The 21,792-nt window shown below is 41.7% G+C and overlaps 1 protein-coding gene across 6 annotated transcripts in view; it reads left to right on the top strand.

Annotated features, from left to right (window-relative positions):
• Positions 1-21,792, top strand: part of LOC119649874 (intracellular protein transport protein USO1) — a 124,232-nt gene that overhangs the window by 40,860 nt on the left and 61,580 nt on the right. For 5 of the 6 annotated variants that reach the window (XM_038052284.1, XM_038052292.1, XM_038052254.1 and 2 more), the window contains exons 2-7: positions 4,098-4,254; positions 4,789-4,955; positions 5,386-5,421; positions 20,080-20,262; positions 20,564-20,707; positions 20,767-20,900. In XM_038052284.1, coding sequence (XP_037908212.1) covers positions 4,098-4,254; positions 4,789-4,955; positions 5,386-5,421; positions 20,080-20,262; positions 20,564-20,707; positions 20,767-20,900 — 821 coding nt within the window. The remainder of the gene's footprint in view (positions 1-4,097; positions 4,255-4,788; positions 4,956-5,385; positions 5,422-20,079; positions 20,263-20,563; positions 20,708-20,766; positions 20,901-21,792) is intronic. The other variant, XM_038052269.1, reaches the window with a different exon arrangement.

Below are 21,792 nucleotides of genomic sequence, written 5' to 3' on the forward strand. Positions count from 1 at the left end.
TTTGTGGAAACTATTTTGGTCTTCGACGTTCTGAAAACGAACATCTTTTCGTCTCCGATCTTACATAGTTCTGACTTCGCCAAACCTTTCGGTATCCATTGTGACTCAAATCAACATAGTATGCGGTTGTGAAAGACTTGGAAAGGAGATGAAGCTCTTAAGGAACATATACCAAAGAAGCAGGTATGCGATGGATTGGTACATCAGTATCACTATCACTCTTGAGGGGATGAACTGCACCAACAATAAGCTTTAAAGGTCAAAAGTTATATTTGTAACGGCAGCTTCCAACTAAACACTTCAGTCTTCTTCGGGCAGCTAACGGATTCCTTTGCGAAAGAGCTCGTCATTCTTGGATGCAATCCATGAATCCAACCATTTTTTGACGTCCTCGTATGAATTGAAATGATGATCTGCCAGGACATTGGCCAGCGATCTGAAGAGGTGGTGGTCGGACGGAGCGATATAAGGCGAATATTGTAACGGGTGGCAGGGCAGAACTTCCTATTTGAGTCTTCCCAAGTATATTCCGACCGGTTTCGCAACATGTGGCCGATCATTGTCATATTGAAAAATAACTTTATCATGTCTCTGCTCAAATTGCGGCCGCTGTTTTTTTCAATGGTTGGCTCAAACACATCAATTGAAGTTTGTAGCGATCAGCTGAGATCTTGTCATCCGCTCCTCCCAGCTGATCCCAGAATATGCAGAGAATGATCTTGGATGCGTGAATATTCGACTTTGGAGTGGAATTCGATCGTTCGCCGGGCTTTACCTACGACTCTCAACGCTTAGGGATCCATTTTTCGTTACCAATCACGATAAAATGCAAGAAACATTTTCGCTGTTGCCAGGCAGCTGTTCACACAGGCATTGTCTTTCCACACCTCTCAGTTGCATCTCATACCGCATCCAATGCCTCGTTCTGGAGTATTCCAAATGCATCTAAACGCTTGAAAATGGTTGTACGACCAACTCCGAGCAATTCTGTGAGCTCTTCTTAAGTATCTACAAACTTTTTTAGCTGCCCAGGACGCTCTTTGTCACACTCTTTTGAAACGTCGGAACCATGTTTTTCGATAGAACGTGATGTCTGCGTACCTTTATAAGCAATTGAAGGGTTTCTGCTGCAGTGGTGCCATCTGAATCCTTGAAATATGTCATTCTTGAATTGCTATTCTTTCAGAAAAAAAAAATGAATTTCTACAATTGCGTAACCCCTTAAGTGGGCTGAAATCCCACAAACTAGTACATCAATCAGAACCAACATTCTCCAGAAAGCCATACAGTGACACCGGCTATAAGAAGCTTTTTTTGACCTTTTTTTGGAATATGGTTCTTAACTTTCTTCAAGTCGAAGAAGGAAATAATTCGCTTCTACCTACAGCTGAAAGAAGAGGAAATTTTCCCACATATGTCAATGCGGGATCATCAACCGTACAACAGCCGGTATCCGGTCTAGGCCCGCCTTAGAAAGGAACTCCAGACATCCTTTATTTACACCGAGGTCCACCAATTCGATATTCCTACAAACCGCCTGGCGTCCTCACCTACGCCATCGTTCTATCTCAGGCAGGGTCTGCCATCTTCTTTTTCTGCCATAGATATTGCCCTTATAAACTTTCCAGGCAGTATCATCCTCAACCATACGGATTACGTGATCCGGCCGCCACAACCTAGGCAGTTGAATTTTATCCACAAACAGACGGACGTGGTATCGCTCATTGATTTCGTCGTTATGTAAGCTACGGAATCGTCTATCCTCATGTAGGGGGCCAAAAATTCTTCTGAGGATTCTTCTCTCGAACGCGGCCAAGAGTTCGCAATTTTTCTTGCTAAGAACCCAAGTCTCCGAAGAATACATGAGGACTGGCAAGATCATTGTCTTGTACAGTAAGACCTTTGACCCTATGGTGAGACGTTCCGAGCGGAACAGTCTTTGTAAGCTGAAATAGGCTCTGTTGGCTGACAACAACCGTGCGCGGATTTTAACGTCATAGCTGTTATTGCTTGTGATTTTCGACCCTAGATAGAAGAAATTATCAACGGTCTCAAAGTTGTATTTTCCTACCTTTATTCTTCCCGTTTGACCAGTGCGGTTCGATGTTGTTGATTTATTGGTTTTCGATGCTGACGTTGCCACCATATACTTTGTTTTCCCTTCATTGATGTGCAGCCCAAGATCTCGCGCCGATATCCACCTACTCGATCTAGATGAAGGCAGTTTGTACATCTCGGGTGGTTCTTCCCATGATGTCGATATCGTCAGCATAGGCCAGTAGTTTGGTGGACTTAAAGAGGATTGTACCTCTTGCATTTACCTCAACATCACGGATTACTTTCGCGAGGGCCAGGTTAAAGAGGACACATGATAGGGCAGCCCCTTGTCGTAGACCGTTGTTGATGTCCAATAGTCTTGAGAGTGATTTTATCTGGCCTCGCACATTGGTCAGGGTCAGCCTAGTTAGTCTTATTCTCTCATGGCCGTGTATAGTTTTACCCTGGTTATGCTTTCATAGGCGGCTTTAAAGTCGATGAATAGATGGTGCAACTGTCCAACAGTTTTTCCATCGATTGCGGCAGAGAGAAAATCTCTTTGGTATGGGCCAATAATGTTCTAGGTGTACGGGGCTATCCGGCCTAGTAAGAGAGCGGAGAATATCTTATAGATTGTACTCAAAAACGTGATATCTTTATAATTGCTGCACTCCGTGACATCTCCCTTTTGGGCACAAGTTGATCAACCACTTGGTGTAACTGATCGCCTCCATATTTAACCAATTCAGCTGTAATTCCATCGGCTCCTGGCGACATATGATTTTTAAGCCGATGAATTGCACGGACTGTTTCTCCTATACTTGGTGGTGGCAGTTTTTGTCCGTCGCCTTCAGTTGGCGGGACCTCCAACTCGCCGATGTTCTGGTTGTTCAGTAGCTCATCAAAGTACTCAACCCATCGCTCCAATATGCCCATTCTGTCAGAAATCAGATTTCCCTCTTTGTCTCGGCAGGATGAACATCGAGGTGTATAGGTCTTCATCCTACTGATTTGTTGGTAAAACTTGCGCGCCTGGTGCGGTCGCCCTCTGTACTGTAGTTCACAGACTTGATGGTTCTCCCAGGCTTCCTTTTCCCGTCTGTGAAGTCGCTTCTCCGCTCGACGGAGTTCGTGATAAGTCTCTACGCGTTCTTTGAGAATGCACCATTACTCGGTATGCAGCATTCTTCTGTTCCGTTGCTAGCTTATATTCATCGTCAAACCAGCCGTTCCGACTCCTTTTGCAGCTAGGGCCAAATACTTTTGTGGCCGTATCTATGATAACGTTCTTCAGGTGGTTGTGAAGATCATTTGTTGATGCTTCATCTCCAGGTCCTCTGTTGACTGCGGTTATTACGGCATCCATTTCCCTCTTATAGGTGTCACGGAGGGCTGTGTTGTGGATAGCTTCAGTGTTAACTCTCACCTGATTGTCAGAGGGGATTGTAGGTGGTGTTGTTATTCGAGCTCGGAGCACCATGCCAACGAGATAGTGATCCGAGTCTATATTGGCACCCCTATATGTTCTGACATTCATCAAGGCTGAGAGGTGGTGGCGTTTAATCAACAAGTGGTCAATTTGGCTGAAAGTGGTCCCATCTGGAGAGGCCCACATAAGTTTGTGGACCGCTTTCCGCGCAAACCAGGTACTTCCAACAACCATTTCGTGTGACACTGCTAATTGAATGATCCGCAGTCCGTTATCATTTGTATTTTGTTGTAAGCTATGGGAACCAGCGCTGTTAAAATCCCCAAATAAGATTTTGATATCAAATCTGGGACAGACTTCGAGGGTTCGTGTTTTCCGTGTCGTAAAACCGGAGCTCAGGAAATTGTTACCTTTCTTAACCCAATGCTAACCTTCTGATTTCTGATTTGTTCTCTTTTTTCTCTCACTGAAGTATAGAAATTACCGCTGACTTCAAAAATCATATGTTTCCATTTATTACAAAAAAAAAAAGCATTTGTAACTCTTTTTCCTTCCACATATTAAGCCAGGATATTCCCAAATTAAACATAATATCAAAATTAATAAAAATATCATTTAATTTTCATTACAGATGCCAGAAGTTGTGTAACCTGTGATAAAGTATTAGCCGAACTCGAAAAAATTGACGATGACACCGACTCATTTGGTGTTGATTTTGTCAAAATAAACGACAAACGATTAGCCAAACAATATGGAATTAGAAATTTCCCCGCCTTAACTTACTTCAGGTAAATTAAGATGATTATATTCTCGTACATAGATACAGTATGAATTAAAGATATATCAACGTTGCATTCGCAGGTTTACTCCTAATCCTAGATTTCTAAATATAGTGAATACTACGTTTACACTAGAAGATAATAATTTAGTGGAAAGGTTGATTAGAACCTAAATTTAGATTTAACTGTTAATTTTTACCAAATGTTGAATGGGCTCGTAAATAAAGAAAAAGGTTGATATGTTATTAACAATTATAGTAAGCGCAGTATCCATCTCAGAACCATACCTAAATATACCTAGTTTTCCTAAATTATATAGTTAATTAATTTAGTGTGCTGGCACCACAAATGTTGAGTTAGCTGTTTGTTATAACCACCTGATTAAGATTCTAGTGCTAACATGGCTCTAATTTTTCCACGAGCAGGAATTCTCAAGATCCATCTCAATTCAGATCAGATTCATATTGTTTTAGTAATTCTTAGAATTTTACAAGGTCGAAATCATATCAAATAAATATTTTCTTATTTCCAATAAATATTTAGAGAAAAAGAACCAATCATTTATGATGGCGATCTTATGGATGAAGAAGGTGTTCTTGATTTCCTTACATCCCTCGAGGCAATGGATCTTCCCGATCGTATCGAGGAAGTTAATGCTAAAATTTTAAGTAAAATCATCGAAGAGACTGACTATGTAGCTGTACTATTTTGTAAGTATGAGCAGATACTTTTTTGTTTACTATCAAATTTAATATTTTTCTGTTAGTTCTTGAAGTTTATGACAATTGTATAGGAATTGGCTTACTTTAGACGAACATATTCATATATCAATATTGTCTCTTTCCAAATTACAACGGAGTAAATTGGCTTATTATTCGGTATAACAGTATCATTTTATCAGTATCTAATAGGTTTGAGTATTTCATAGTCTCATCATTCTAATTTCTAACCACATTAATACCATGGGCAGTATGTAACCACTACTATAATTAAATCAAATTTATATCACTTAAAATGGATTTTTTATGGATTTGTACTAGGAAATGTCTTCTAAAATGTGCGAATTAGATAGATTTGCTAATTTTTCTGCTTTTTTCTTTTATTTACAATCGAAACAAATTTTTTTGCAAAAAAATACAGGTCCAGATCATACAACATGTCCACCAAGGGTGATGGGTAAGTGCGGAGCTCGCAGTTGTTGTATACAAATAGTGGTATTTCCAACTACTCCAGAACTCCATGATGATTATGTATGAGATTGGCTAATGTGGAACTAGAATCTGAAAAGACAAATTGTCACCATTCTTTGGTTCAGTATTAAAATTAAAAAGATAATAAAATTAAACGAGCAATGGTTGCTCAGTTCCACTCTAGCAGGTCTACTGACATTTTTTCCTAACAAGAACCTGTTTTAACCCTACTGAACTTATGTGGCTGCACTTTTCGTATAAGGAATGCAAATCATTACTATTATATTTTTGTTTACTTTTAATATTTTACATTGCATGATTTTCAGATCCAATAAAAAGATATCGTTTGATGTTGTGAAGTTACATCGTTGGTTGTATGTCCTTTCGATGTTGTACCCTTAATGTAATGAATGTAGTATTCATCTGAAATTATTAATAACCTCAGTCAAATTCTCCCAATCCTACATTAGGTACTTCCAGTTGTTTCAACAAATTTTTGAAATTATTATTTCCAGTTTAGAATCTCTGACGAATTACTAGCTAAATTATTATTCAAAACAAATGAGAGACCAAATTCTCCGAAAGTTTGCTAGACTGCTGACACCGATTGTAAGAATATCCCACTTGAATTTCAATATATGAGTCTGATCATCATCATCAACGGCGCAACAACCGGTATTCGGTCTAGGTCGGCCTTAGTAAGGAACTCAAAACGGTTTGCGCTGTCTGGTCTACCATAAATATTGCCCTTATGAGTCTCACTTATGTGTGTAATGAAGGAAGACGTCAAATACCCTTTTAAACTCCAAGGGCTTCAGTATGTGATCAGTGTGCTTCGCTTGGGAGATTCGCCTAAATTAAATCATGAACACAATGATTCTGTAAAACCTGGAGGACTGCTGTCCACCTGAGCTTGAAAGCCTTGCATTGACCCTCATACGAACTCTTACCGCATATCAATATTCAGAATAGAATAACTCATCTGTATCCGACCCAACTTTATCAATACCACTACATTTTCAAATTCGTAGATCACTACCCCAAAAAACAGTTATCGATTTCGAAGATCCTTTTCCTCCGTGTGAATTAAAAATAGGTTGAGTGATTTGATACATATATGAACTATCCAGCAACCTTCTTATTTTGCTTCAGCCTTTGTCGCGTTCACAAGCGGATTCAGCTCGTTGTGATCCGTTTCGCCATTTAGCTCTATCGAATGCCTGATCTGAGTGCAATCTCGAGGCTTTTAAATCCCCATCCAGCGTATTAAGCCACCGTTGTTTCACATGCCTTGTGGTCGTTTCCATGCTCAGACCAATCTTGGCAAGTGAATTCTCGTTAGCGCGAATTGCAGGACCAGACTATCGAATACGCCTCTCTCGTAATTTTTCCACGATTGGTGCAACCCCATAACGATCGCGGATATCCTCATTTCGGATGTGATCAAAACGTGTCAGGCCACAAGTCCAACACAACATCTTCGTCTCCATTATGGCAAGATGTCGTTCATTGCCTTTTATAGTCCGTTAACACTCAGAACCATAGAGAGCGACAGGACGGACGACAATGTGGTAAATTTTAGATTTGAGACCAGTTATGGAACGCCACTTCATCCAGAAGCCATTTCATAATGCAGTTCTCCATTGGCTGACAGCGTTGACCCCAGATATTTAAATCACTCAGTTCTAGGCAGATCGCTGCCGCTGACAGTGATTGTGCCTGTTTCATGGAGATCGGTCGTCAAAAATTCAGTTTGGTTCAGATTCAATCTGAGACCGTGTTGCATGAGGCGATCATTCCATTTTTAGGCAAGTTGCTCGAGATCATTTTTGCTATTAGATGCTTGGAAAACATCATCTGCATAAAGCAGTATGTAGGGCGCTGGACTTTGAATGTCCCGTATGACCGTGTCCATAACAAGAACACTGAGGAGTGGTGAGAAGGCGCTCCCTTGATGAATGCCAACAGAGACATGAAGCGGTTTTGATACACCCGCCATACTTCGCACTTTACTTTTCGGATCGTGGTTGAGCAATTGAATTCAGCGCACGAGTTCTTCTGGTACTAAGTGTTGTCTTTGAGCATACCAGATGAGTTCGTGTGGCACACGGTCAAACGCTTTCTCTAGATCCAGAAATGCACGGTGTTTCTCCATAAGTAACAGCGCAGCGTGTTTTGCGTCAGTAGTTCCGCTGTTTAACACATCCCGCTTGATTCACGGTTATTTCAACGATTTTGTGAATACGGTTGTCAACGAATGCATTCAAAAATCTTCATGGTATGGGAAAGTAAATGAATCGGACGGTAATTTGAACATTCTGCTGGACTACCTTTCTTTTCGATATTGGAACAGTGCTACTTTCTTGCGTCAGATGGTGTTCTTCCTTCCTAAATAACCCGACTAAAGAATTTACTGAGCCACAGTGTTGGATCCCAGCGCTTTGCTTTCCAAAGCTGAGATGCGATGTAGTCAGGTCCTATGGCTTTCCCCGTTTTATTGCCTCCTCGACTTCAATTGCGCTGACAGTGAGTGCTTGTGTATTTTACGTGGGTACCTGTCGTGGAGACTTAATCCTACGGTCCTCTTCAGACACGGATTCATTTTGTGACCACAATTGGAGCTACGCTGTGACAAGCAATAACGGTACCAGCCTATACCAAGTGCATGGCTTAGCATTCATACTGGTGGATGCAAGACCTACCTAAATCTCTACCGAACGAAATAGTACGGCACCCGTGTTGAACCCAACACCACGCCAAGGCCCGAAAGTCTCTTCTTGCTTGAGCATAACCAATAACCCCCATGAAACTCCCACTAGGGGGGCAACTGCAAATAACCGAGCTGTACTCACATACAACGGGAGTTCACCCGAAGTATGAGAGTCCAGGGGCTATCTCGGTTCCCATGGTACCAGTATACCCCTGGTGAGGTTTCGTGACCAATTTGCCACTTCAGATGAGTCCCCGTGCAGACTCGGGTCTGATCGCCCTGATTAGGCCTTTAGAGCATTCGCCTACTGCATCACGGCCGGCAAGCCAAAGTCAGTACAGCGTCTCCCAGTGCCAACACTATGGAGGTTCTCCTCGGCCACTTGGTTTTGGCTTAGCCGACAAGTTGAGCAAATTCTTCAGTTGAAATCTGCTCGAAGTATTCTCGCCATATATCCTTTGCGACCCGACTGCTATTAAGCAAAGTACCGTTCTTGGTTGGCATTCTTATAAATTTGCCAATTGACCAGTGCCTTTTCTATTCGCTAGTAATATTTATTAAGTTTGCAAACACCGATATTTCCGGAACTACTTGTTCCCTTCATCAGCGCTAAGAAGTCCAGACCGATGAAGCGAACAAGTGGTTCCCGAAATATCGGTATTTACAAGCTTAATCAATTTTGCCAGCGAATAGAAAAGGCAGCCCTTAATTATTTCAAATAATTTAATCGCTTGAAATACCGCAAGATTACACTTAGAGGGTCAGGCAGAGTATCACAATACGTACCCCTTTATTCAATCAAAAGCCCATTACCAATCAGTCTCATTCTCCCGACAGAAAAGTAGTAAAGCGACATAAACCTCATAAATACTTAACTACATAGTTTCCCTATTCAACCAGATACTCCCCGCCTTTTTCTTGGCAAGAAAGAAAAATCAGTTCAGCCCAGCAAATTGATAAAGCAAAGGAAGACGCTTGCAAGAAGCTTGTACAAGAAACAGGAAATTCAGCGTATCGCAAAGGAAGACGCTTGCAAGAAACTCGTACAAGAAACAGGAAATTCAGCGTATCGCAAGGGAAGAGTTTTTGAAATACAATCGCTTGCCTCCCTCAAATCTCAAAATTAGTGCAATTCAATTGAAATACTTTGACGAAGCGTTGGTTGAATGTCAGCCTCTCAATCTCCTGGCCTTGGATTTGACTCGCAGTCGTCATGGTTGGTTCTTTTCGTCTTTGTGCTTGTCTTGCTGATTCAAGACCGTCACGGTACACTACAGTACACTGTAGGAGGCGATGTATTGCGCTCGCCTGAGATTATTACCCTGATTTCACAGCTGAGTCGACTGGTATCCGGCGTCAAATCACGATACAAATCCCACTGCCACCACTGAGATTTGAACCGCGACCTTCCGTACGACAGCCTTGTGCTCTAACCACTCAGCTATCCGGACACAAAGCTAACTAAGGCAAAAACCAATAAAAACCACCGTAAGGGTGTATATAGTCTAGGCGGAAACAACAGTTACAAACTGACGCCATCTTCATCCCGCCAAATTTGGAGCCAGAATATCCGATTTTTCGAAATTTCGGATCTCACATTGGGCGCCAGTTTTAGTCAATGTTAAGAATCTATGGGCTTGATCTCTACAGAACAACTGTAGTGCAAACATAACCAATCTGAAATGTCCACTCCCTTAATTCTATCCACCATGCTAGTGGTTTCTATCAAGAAACTCTTTTGGATACTGGGTTATCTTGAATGAATCAAATCATGAAATTGATCGCATCCTAATCCCCGATGGGCATGTGTTCTCCGTACAATATCTTCTGCTAAACAAGTTCACCTAAAACTTTCTCTAGATTTACTATTTCTTCCATAAAACTAAAATAGATAGTTTTCCAATTCCGCTGTTCGAAGTTGCCATGGGTTCCTCAAGGAAACCATTACAGCTCGGAATATCACTTAACGCGTGAAAACCATCGTTCCCATAACGGCGTGAGCTCTCGTCTCACATGTCTATACCATCGAACACGTCTCTCAATTGGTGATCATGGCGTATTATGCCCCTGATTAAACGCAACATCTTCGTCTCCATTACCGCGAGGTGTCATTCATAGTCTTTTATAGTCGGTCAGCACTCAGAACCATATTTCCAATGGGAGTCTCGTATTAACCAGAAAAGGTTCAATAATCTATCTCTTGACGAAAAATCTTACACCCAGAACTTAGAGGGGAAATTTCATCCTATTTCTAAGACTTTGATAGGGTTGGTAGGGTAGGTATCAGTGGCCGCTCCGAGGAGTCCAATTAGCGCTTTGGTGCGCCGTTTTCATGCCACAAACTCCTAAGACCGTGACTGTTGTTATAAGAACAGGGAAGCAGAGTCCAGCTGGCTCGGATCTTCAGAGCCAGCCCGTAGCATTCACGAAGGAAAGCAGCTCTCCGACCCTGCAGCTAGAAATCTCACTGAGGTCCCCAAAGAATGGTTTACCCAGTGTCCGCAGCCTGACTCGAGCCAGAGCTGGGCAATCGTAGAGAAAGTGCATGAGGATTTCCCTTCCTAAGACTTTGATAACACGCAGCTTTTCTTCCTTCAATCCTTTAGCTAAAGTGAGTAAGTGCTGTGCAAATGATAAGTCTAAGGCAACACAAAGATGAACACAATCTTCCATCATGAAGGCAATGAGATCAACTCGGTCATCGCACCGCCGTATCAGACAAAGTTCCCATATTACTGGGCAAATACGTCAGTTCTAAAAATGTTCAAATCGGTCAATTTAGATATTTTTTTTCAATAGAAACTCGAAAATCAGCAAGAATATATCTTTCGTATCCAAGTTTGCATAATCGAAATTCACGTGATCCATGGGCGAGTGGCATCCATTCTAACGAAATCTTACAAGTTTACTACAAATTCGAAATTTTCTCAAAGGATTACGTTGTTTGGAACGAAAATAAAGCAGTCAATCTTCTTGAAATTTGTGAAAAGGAAAATTCTAAGATATTGGGAATTTCATAAGCTGCGAGGTTCAAGGCGACATACATATTTGCTGATCCAATTTCTTCGAATGTGGTTTAAAATATGTGATAAAAATTGTGATAGTAACTTCCATGCAAAATAAAACAACATAAGATTGAAATTCGCTCATAAGATATTTATGACTTATAAAAGATTTATGCCATTGGGACCTTGTGGTGAGACATTCTATTTTGCTTTCAATAAAATAATAGTCGGATCTAAATCGAAGCAGATTCTTTTGTGTAATTCAGAATTCAATCGAACATCTCATAAGAAAGTATCAATATTTTCGAATAATCCCTAAATTCACGAGCTCTAAGCACCTCAAACCTCTCGTCTACTTCTAAATCCTCAAAATTTTGTCAATTGGCAAGTAATCTCTCCCTGGGACAGATACCCATGTCTGCCAGCCATCCACGAAGCCTATTAAGTGCCAAAGCATATTTTTCTTCATTTTATTCTGTTCAATTTATTCTTTCACTTTTCGTGCGTTGAATGTTTGAATGTTTGCGCACATTCTGATGGCGATAGTGGCAACGGCCAATTTTTTGAATTATATGAAAACCACCTACAATTGTTGTCAAAAATAGATCGGATGCCAACGCCAACATATTACTTCATAGATTCAAGGAGTGTCTTAGTATGTACGGTCGTTACCAGTGACACCACCACACAGTCTAATTTGTCATTGCTGTGAAGTGTGATGTGGTGGTTCGATTTTTGATTTTTAAAAACAGATAAAAGATACATTCACTCATGGGAGTCGCTTTTGCCGGGGAAAGTATTCTAGCAAATGAGTCTGCGAATATATAGTGGTAGACTTCTATCTGTTCCTGGAATCGATGCCTGGGAAAATTTTAATGTTTTTGAAGCCCAAACAAATCCAAGAATATTTTCCTTGGCCTTGATTGAGCGGATAAAAGTGGTGCTGGGTACTTCCTATATTACAGGACAGGGATATGCATCCACTCATATCAACATGAGTAAATTTGTACAATTACATATTTTGAAAGAATGCTTTCATTTGCTTTCGACTCGAACAAATCAGATCTCGGCAAAGAAATTATTCATTTTGAAAATGCAAATATCTACAGTGATGACTGGCACTTGAGCCTATGGTATATGCGGATGAGATACTTTAAGAACGTCTGGCAAACGTTCAACTCGACTAAAATCTAAATTGACATCGTACATTACATTACATTATGTTCCAATTTAGATTGCCATCAGTCATTTCCTCGATTGTTGGATTTTGCGTTGACCATTTCAAAAATTTTGAAAATATTTTTGTACTTTCCTGGTTTTGCTAGTTTACAGAGAACGATGAAGAAGAACTAATAATAATCCCGATTGCTAGACTAGTTTTTACCAGTACAAAATTATGGATTTCTACGGAACACGGAGTAAAAATTAACACAAGCTGCTTCCCCAAAATTAACAATAGGGAAATACCTAGATCATCATCATCATCATCAACGGTGCAACAACCGGTATCCGATCTAGGCCTGCGTTAATAAGGAACTCCAGACACCCCGGTTTTGCGTCGAGGTCCACCAATTCGATATCACTAAAAGCTGTCTGGTGTCCTAAAATACGCCGTCACTCCACCTCAGGCAGGGTCTGCCTCGTCTTCTTTTTCTACCATAGATAATGCCCTTATGGACTTTCCGGGCTGGATCATCCTCATCCATGCGGATTAAGTAACCCGCCCACCGCAACCCGTTGAGCCGGATTTTATCCACAACCAGACGGCCGTGGTATCACTCATAGATTTAGTCGTTATGTAGTCTACGGAATCGTCCATCCTCATGTAGGGGGCCAAAAATCCTTCGGAGGATTTTTCTCTCGAACGCGGCCAAGAGTTCGCAGTTTTTCTGCTAAGAACCCGGGTCTCCGGGGAATACATAAGGACTGGCAAGATCATAGGCTTGTACAGTAAGAACTTTGACCCTATGGTGAGACGTTTCGAGCGAAACAGTTTTTATAAGCTCTGGCTGTGTTGGCAGCCAACAACCGTGTGCGGATTTCATCGTCAGAGCTGTTATCTGTTGTGAATTTCCACCCTAGATAGGAGAAATTTTCAACGGTCTCGAAATTGTAATCTCCAATTTTCATTGTTTTCGTTTGACCAGTGCGATTCAATGTTGTTCGTTCCTTCGATTTTGGTTTATAATAATTATAATTGGTATCCCTTTGTCAGCTATTGGACCCGACGTATCGCCTGAATACGGGCTCCGTCCCTACTTTACTGTTGAAATCCCAAAGTTTGATTTTTATATCATACTTGGGACAGGCTTCGAAAATCCACCCAACTGCCTCGTAGGAGGCTTCATTCTCCGACTCTGCTGTCTCCTCTGGAGGGTCGTGAACATTTATGAGGCTTACATTTCGCCTATATTTTCAAAGCCGATAACAGCAGGTCTCATTTTTTGGCTGACTAAGAAACCTACTCCGAGCACATGGTTTACTGGATAGCCACTATAATATATGGTGTAACTTCTCTTCTCCAGCAAACCAATCCCTCTTCAGCGCATCTCTTGCAGTGCTGTTATATCAGCCTTATATTGAAACGGGGTATCGGGTAGATTTTCAGCAGCATTCGGTCTGTACAGGGAGCGCACGTTCCATTTTCGGCGCGGGAGACTCGCCTTCTTCCTTCTCCGTCTGCAGTTTTTCATTAAGAAAGAACTCCCAGCGATCGTTCTTCGTCCTTACTTTCTTTCATCAAATACCCTTTTATAATAGGTGTCTGGTTGTCAACCATATGTTGAACGCAGCCAGCCAGCCAGACTTCATAATATGGTTGCCACAGCGCGTCAACTAGACTTTGACGCCATCATTGATTGGAGTAAAATTTTGTTTAAGAATCGAGGGATTCCTAAGTCCGCCATCCACTTAATGGCGGACCGGGCTATTTGGAAAGGAACATGCTTTCACGGTTCTGGTCTATGGAACCCTCATCCTTGGGCAAACAACCAAGTTGGAAAATTTATGACTTGCGGTTTCGTCCAGGGCAGAGTTATTATTCATACACATGGCGTTCTTTTTCAATTAATAAAAGAGAGCAAATATCACCTTGTAACCACTTCGGTCACGCTGCTCCGAGGGCAGAGGTGACGCAGCATCTGATGAGTTGCCTCTACCCTGGACTAAACCACAAGTCATAGATTAAAGTAAGCTTCAGCTCCCCAGGACTCTGTGTCAAGTGCTCTTAGGTCGATCCATTCGTCGTCTTGAGAGAGTCGGTTGCACAGCATGGCGTAGACAGCAATAGAAGTAGCACTCCTCCTTAATGTGTAGCCTATCCATTGTCACTTCTGGCTTCTGATGACATTGCCTACTGGTTACCGGCCTATGCAATGATCAAGTTTTTCGTTTGAAATTGAATCAGGCGCTAACACTCCTGTCATATGCCGCAAACAGGTGTTTACGAAACAGGTGCTAATCCCATATAGCAACAAAAAAAAAGAACATTAGCATAGAATAGCCTCCACTTGATCTTCATTTCGTCGACAGAAATCAGACTCCCGAGATATAAAAATTAATCGATGTATTCGATACGCTGCCCCTTAATGCAGTAGAGAGAGTACGATGACCCATCATACGGAGAACCTTGATTTTTGTTAGTGATCATCTCCAGTCCGACTATTCTTCCTCTCTTTCCAAATCCAGTGCCATTTAGAAAAGGTCCATGACCCGATTGAAGAGCAAGCAAATGCCATTAGCGCAGACTAAGTGTTTAGGGAAAGATGTCATGGCTTTTTTTGGTTTTGTTTGAGGATTGAGGGAGTCCTAAATCCGCATCCAGTTGATGACGAACCGGACCATTAGGAAGAAACTTTCATTCATATTTGTGGTGCATTTTTGAGCTAAATACCCAAAAATTCAAAAATTCAAAAAAATGACTAACGCTGCCTCACCTCTGACCTGGAAGTAGCGTGATCGAAGGTGGTAACCGCTTCTCCCTCCATCGCTTCGGCCTAGTTCACGTATTTCACTTGGATATAATTCACACTCATGAGCTCACTCGTGTTTGCAATTATACATAATAGGGGCTGCTCCTAGGGTGGAGGTAAGGCAGTGTCTGATTAGTTGCCTATGCTCTTAACGAAACCGTCGAACTACGTGCACCGTTCCAAAATTATCCGCAAAGTGTTGATGTAGCCAATGCAGGAGATTGAGAACAGAAACCAGTCTGCTCTCTGTCGATCAAGCTTTCGAGATTTTCCTTAATGCGTTCCAGGCGATGGCAAGGAACACGCAAATGCCCCACCTATTATCGCATTCAAAAAGAAGAACATCCTCTTTAGAATCTTAACGACCATCGCCTCCATCGACCCTCTGGGAAAGATCTCAGGTTCTTAAGATTTCCATACCATTGGAAGTCACAGATCTGCAGAAACTGCTGGTCCAGCGATAATTAAATCTACGATGAGATCGTCAAGCCAAGCGGTTTTGCTCCGTATAATGAGATGCTCCTTAACTTGAGCCGGAATGTTGCAGTCAGAATCCCGCCAGAAACCGGCGCCCAGACCAAGAGAGCGTGCGTTGCGGTGGTTGTTGGTAACAACCCAACACCAAATTCGCGTCTGCTTCCAATTGACTTTCCAGAGTATAAGAGCACATAGCCATTAGTGCGTTAAGGGAGAGAGGAGTACTCTGCAGAGTCCTACCATCTTACTTCGCCTAGACCCAGAATGGTCAGCTTGTATTCTCACTCAAGTTAGAGAATATTAGCACTCTGGGGATCTTCAATAACCAGTCAAAGTCCATTTTCGATAGCCAAAGGTCATAGGCGTGAGATCCATCCACATCCAAGGAGTAATTAACGTTTCAATGAAGATGATGCGGACCGAAGACTGCAGTGTTGTGAACTCATGAAGAATCAGTTGACAGTCGATCCTACATTCTCTTCAAGTATCCTGTGGTCCGACGAGGCTCAGTTTAAGTTATTGGGACACGTAAATCATCATAACTCCCTGTACTGGGACTTTACAAATCCGCATCTCAAGTTGGAACAGCAGCTAAACCCACCAGAATTGTCTGTGTAGAGTGAAATTTCTGAAACAAGTGTTTATCGCCCTTATTTCTTTGACGGCAATGGCAACGCTCACAACTACCTAGAGATGCTGCAAGAATACTTTCTCCCAGGAACACGGCAGCTTCCAAATTTTGGAGATCTGTACTCCCAGCAAGACAATACGCCACTGCATTATACACTCATGGCTACCTAGATCACGTATTCCAGGGACGTGTTATCGATCGACGTGAGGCCATTGAATGGCCTCACCGTTCCCTTGACCTGACCCCCGTGAATTTTTATTTCTGGGGTGTCATTCAAGACAAGATATTCGCTCGTAGACCACGCAATCTGCAAGGCATCCTGTATTCAAGCGGGCACATTATTTGTCCGCGGACTTATCGATAATTATGACAGCTAGGTGGCCTGTAAATACTTCCACAGGAAACTTTAAGTCCTCCAAAAGCCATAGCAAGGTGTCTATTAAAAGAAGTCATAGAGCCCCAATCTTGTTTGTCTGGGTTGAAATCCCAGTCCTTATGGACGTCTGTGTTTGGCCTGTGTTTGCCTCGCTCTTTTAAGCTTATTACTTGTACAGCACTACATATGATGATAATGGAATTGAAGTACAGTCTCATCAGAGAGTGTGTAGGTGTCCTACGCTCTACTAAGAGAGAACAGGAACTGGTGGGATGCCCCCTCCGTTAATTTGTACATTGGTATCTATGGAACAAGCTAAATGAAAATTTTACTCGTTCAAGTGATATTACTTTCTATGACAAAGTCCAGTCTCTTGGTTGAGCGCTCTGGAAGTCTGAGAAGTGCACTTCACACAGGTGGTCTCCTAATCGCTTTCTGTGCACCTCCCGCTATATTAACATAACTTTCCCTTTCCCGTAACTTTTAAACTCCGAGTCTTTTCGTTTCCATGATGATCCAACACTTCACCCAACAGCTGAATTAGACTTCATAGTTGGTGACACTGTTTTGCCAAATCTGAGTTCTAAAAGGGTTGTGTACCCTTCTTCCACGTACTGAGTGGACAGCTCTCTTCAAACGCTTCTCTTATGCTAATTGCAATCAGCTGGATTGTTTTCTCAGTAAGAGTAGTAAGAGATTTGATGGGCCTTCCAAGGATTGTCACTCGGACACTTATTAGTTTATACATCGCTCGACAGGTCAGTCATGGAGGACGGATCGGGCGCAGGGGTGTTTTCGGGGAATCTGATTATAGAACTGGCCCGACCCCTCGGAAAAATGACGACCGTATTCCAGCCGGAGATATATGCCATTTCGTTGGCAGCAGAAGAATCTCTACGACAAAAATGGAGGAGTCGCACAATCCGAATCTGTTTCGACAGTCAAGTGGCATTATCGGCATTAAACAGCAACGACATATCAAGCCAATTGGTGTGGAGTTGTCATCAGGTGCTGCTAAAATTTGGCCAACATTCCTGTTGTGAGTGCCGGGGCACTCTAACGTCACTGCTAATGAAAAGGCTGACACTGGGCTGGCTAGGTCACCGTGGGTCTGGATCCGCAATGGTGAAGCCAGAACCAGCCTTTGGAATCCGGCCATCCACTGTCAAGTCTACCCAGAAGGGTGAAATTGCAAGGAATCACGCAGCCGAGTGGAGAAGTCCTTGTAAAAGAGCCTGGGGTCACTAGAATGGGATTTTTGTTATCCCTTAAGAAGTGGGACATGAAAACCGTAGTAGGGCTTTTAACGGGACACTGCTCCTTAAACTACCATATGGAAAAAATTGGGGTGGTGGTTTCGGCTATGTGTAGCCAATGTGAAGAGGAGAAGGAGACGGTCCTTCACTTTTTATGCAGCTGCCCGGCCTCCTCAGATCTCAGACGAAGACACCTTGGCAAAGTTTTCTTCAATGAAAAATCTGCGCACTCTCTGCCTCTGGAGAATTTTCTCAGATTCGCTAAAGCCTGACAACGCCATGAGCGGGAAGCCATTGAATTGGCAATTTACGGGGATTGTACAATGGACGTATCAATGGTCTGAGTGCTCGGAGCTGCAGGTCCCCCAGTAAACTAAACTAAACTTGTACGTCGCCCAATCTGTTTTCCGCGAATTCTAAAATGAAGCAATTGCAAGTAGTTCGAAGCCCATTATGAAATCAAGGTGACTGTGACCTTAGAGGTTGATATTGTGCAATACTCGACACTCTCCGACAATAGCCACTATGACAGCAAATGCCACCGTATTGTCGTTAACTTCTCGACTGATGGCATTAAACAAAATTGGTTTATTAACCAAGTTGAAGATAAGCAGTTCGTTCCCTGTAAGATACTCTAACAAATGTGGTTGCCGTAAATGTTGGTTCTGCGTTTACCCTTGACGTCTCCGAGTATAGTCATGCGAGCAATCGAATAAAAGAAAATTGCAAAGTAAGGAAACGTAAGTTAGAAGATATGTATAAACTCAAAACGGGATAAGGCTCACTATCAAAAAATCATCATGTTGCCCCTAAGTAAAACCATGCCTCAAAATCCACCGTATCCCGACCTATGTTGGAATGAAGTCAGTAGTAGTAAGAAGAAAAAGAAGAACTAAAGAAAAGCCGAGAAAATTGACCGTATAGATCCGTAGGTTCCTGAAGTATCCCTTAGATACTTGCCCCCCCCCCTTGTGCCATCGCGCTTCTTTTGAATACTTCAATGTCTCTCACGCCAGAAACAAATTACGCGTTTTATACATAACGCGTTAGACTCATTCCACCTGAACATAAATTCGAAATGGAAAATACAAAAAAATGGTGTGGCCGAAAAACCCATGTATCGAATGCGGCGATCGAGTTGGAAAGATCCGTGATGAACCACATTCTCTAGTTTTATTGAGGTTTCTCTATTCCGATCTCTAAGAGAAATCCAGGAAAGGGGGACTCCTCCATTTTTCTCCTCCCAATCGATGAGCCTCCTCTTATGCCTGATGTGTTGATAAGGCGCAACCTAGGTCCCGTTATGCCTGGCCTGCATCAAAAAGTCCAGACTACACATTCCGGTACGCCAATAGTGCAATGAACATTGGAAAATTTCACAACATTATGCACATAAATATTTCTATATGCCGCTAGGACAAATGCATTTAATTGTACACTATCAAGGGAATGTACGTAGCATTGCATGCTAAATGTTTTTGTTTTCAAATAGGATTCTAGGTTGGTGGGTTCCAAGGTTGGTGGGCTTTCGGTAAAAATTTTAAAGTAAAGTTCACTTGCTCATTCAAAAATAGATCTTTAAGGGACGGTTATATTGAATAATGTGAAAGCCTCCAGCTTCTAACTTATTTTTCCTCTAACTATTCTATAGAGTATAATAGTCATTTTTCCATACATTGTTCGTATACTTCTTATTGCTCTGACATATATTTGTATATATTCTCATACAATATGCACATACTATATTTCCCGACCTTATCGCAAATCGGACGATGATTCGCCTAACCGTTCATATGGAAAATTATAAAACAGACCAGGCTATTGCTATGTAGGTTGGTAAAACATTCGCATAGTACCTCACCTCACTGGGTACCAACTTCCCCATGAATTAAATATGCACGAATGCCAAAGGCTGAAACTATCTCAAGTCTACTCCCTTGCTTATCCAGCAAATTTCTCTGCTACACCCCAGACAAATAAAAAACCCGAAATTTAAATCAAGTCCTCCTCTTCGTCTGTGCCATTAATTTATTAACTCCATTTCTAATTTTCTCTACCCAACATTCTCACTGGAATGTAAAGTTCAAATAAGCCCGAATCCAGACAGTAATTCCTAATGAATATTCGTCCTACTCAGTATCCCACTCATAACCTGCAAATGATATCGGGGACCTTTCACCTATATAAAGCCATTTTAATGACAATTTCACTTTTACAGACAAAACGGAATGCAAAAAATGCGCAAAGGCCCTGCAGGAACTGGAAAACATCGACGATGAAGCAGATCAGTTGGGAATCGGTTTCGTGAAAATCCACGATGAAGCTTTGGCTGATGAATATAATCTGGGACCACTGCCAGTCCTCGTTTATTATCGACATCAAACACCAATTATTTATGAGGGTAGGTATTGAAATTCAGACATGTCCCCAAGTTACCGAAAGGAATAAACTTAGAAGTTTGGAGAAAATTAAAGCAGAAACTACGTCATTACCACGTTAGAAATTCGGGATTCCCTTACTCAGTGTTCTGGACAACCAATCGTTGGTTATAGCGCAGAATAAGGGAGGAACCAGTTCCTGGAAAAAAAAGTTCTCATTCTAAAACGAAAGGCGATTTTTCGTTTAAATTTATTCCAAACCCTTTCGAGATATCCCAGTTTTTAAAATTACCTATAACACTCCTTTTTATTATTCGTATACAGGCGAACTTTCCCGGGAAGAGGATGTCCTAGAGTGGCTGGTACAGAATAAATCAACGGGTGATGAGGACGATGTTATCGAAGACGTGACCGCAAAAACACTAAATACTCTAATCGGCAATATCGATCATTTGGTTGTACTGTTTTGTAAGTTTTTATATTTACAATCCCATCCACCAATTGTAATTAAGAATATCCTTTCGTAGATGACCATGGGGACGATGATTCCATGACTGTCTTGGAGGAGTTGGAGAAAATCGACGATGATTGCGACAAACACGGAATTCAATTTGTCAAAATTGATGACTCCCGAGCGGCAAGAGATTTTGGAATTGATTCGGTGAGAACACTGCACTTTAACATATATTAGTCATCCCTTAGGTTAGGAACATCTAGAACTATAAGTTATCCTACTAGAGATGACTAAGCCATTGGGTCCTTGCATTGAGTGGGCCTAACGAGAGCGAAGAGAAAAACAGGTGATTCGCTCGAGCGGGACTTTTTTTCCGACCCCCGGAATAGAGACCTCAATAAAATTAGATAAGTATTTTGGCAATATACTGGGCAGCCTCACCCTGGCTCCGAATCGTCTCTTTATAGTCCCACTCATGAATGAATATTGTGTACAAGCGTGCCAAAATATATTGATCGTTTTCCTCAATGCAAAAGGGTTGTGATAGGCATGAATGACTTGGAACATATTATTAGTGCTAACAATAAGCTCTTCTCCGCTCTCCCTAGAAATTAGCAGGAGGAAATGAAAAGTAAAAATTTAAGGTTCAGAAGCCTTCAAATCCGTGATGAAATATTGCTGAACGAGTTCGCTCAATTATGTAGAGCATGCATAGCGGAGGAGATATGCTTTGCATTATGGGAAGCAGAGGGTTGTTTTATTATCCAAAGCTGGTAAACCTACACGTGAACCATCCTTTTACTTTTCTATACGTATTTTAAATACAATGTGAAAAGTTCTGAATCGAATGTGAAATTCCCCAACGAAACTTGAGATTTCCAGTTATCTCGTGAGTTCTTTTGGCAGCTATTCGGGAAAAACGGCTCTGATAGGACACTGATAAAGAACTCAAGGACTTCACCACCCAATAATTGATGAGAGTATTAAACACGTTTAATATACTTTAAATTTTTTATACGACGCAGAATAATTTTAATTGGCTCACTAATTGAAACACTGGCATCAAGAAGAGAATGCCTGGACCTAACTCAAACATCTA

This window comes from Hermetia illucens, chromosome 1 (assembly GCF_905115235.1).
Source record: "Hermetia illucens chromosome 1, iHerIll2.2.curated.20191125, whole genome shotgun sequence".
NCBI lineage: Eukaryota > Metazoa > Arthropoda > Insecta > Diptera > Stratiomyidae > Hermetia > Hermetia illucens.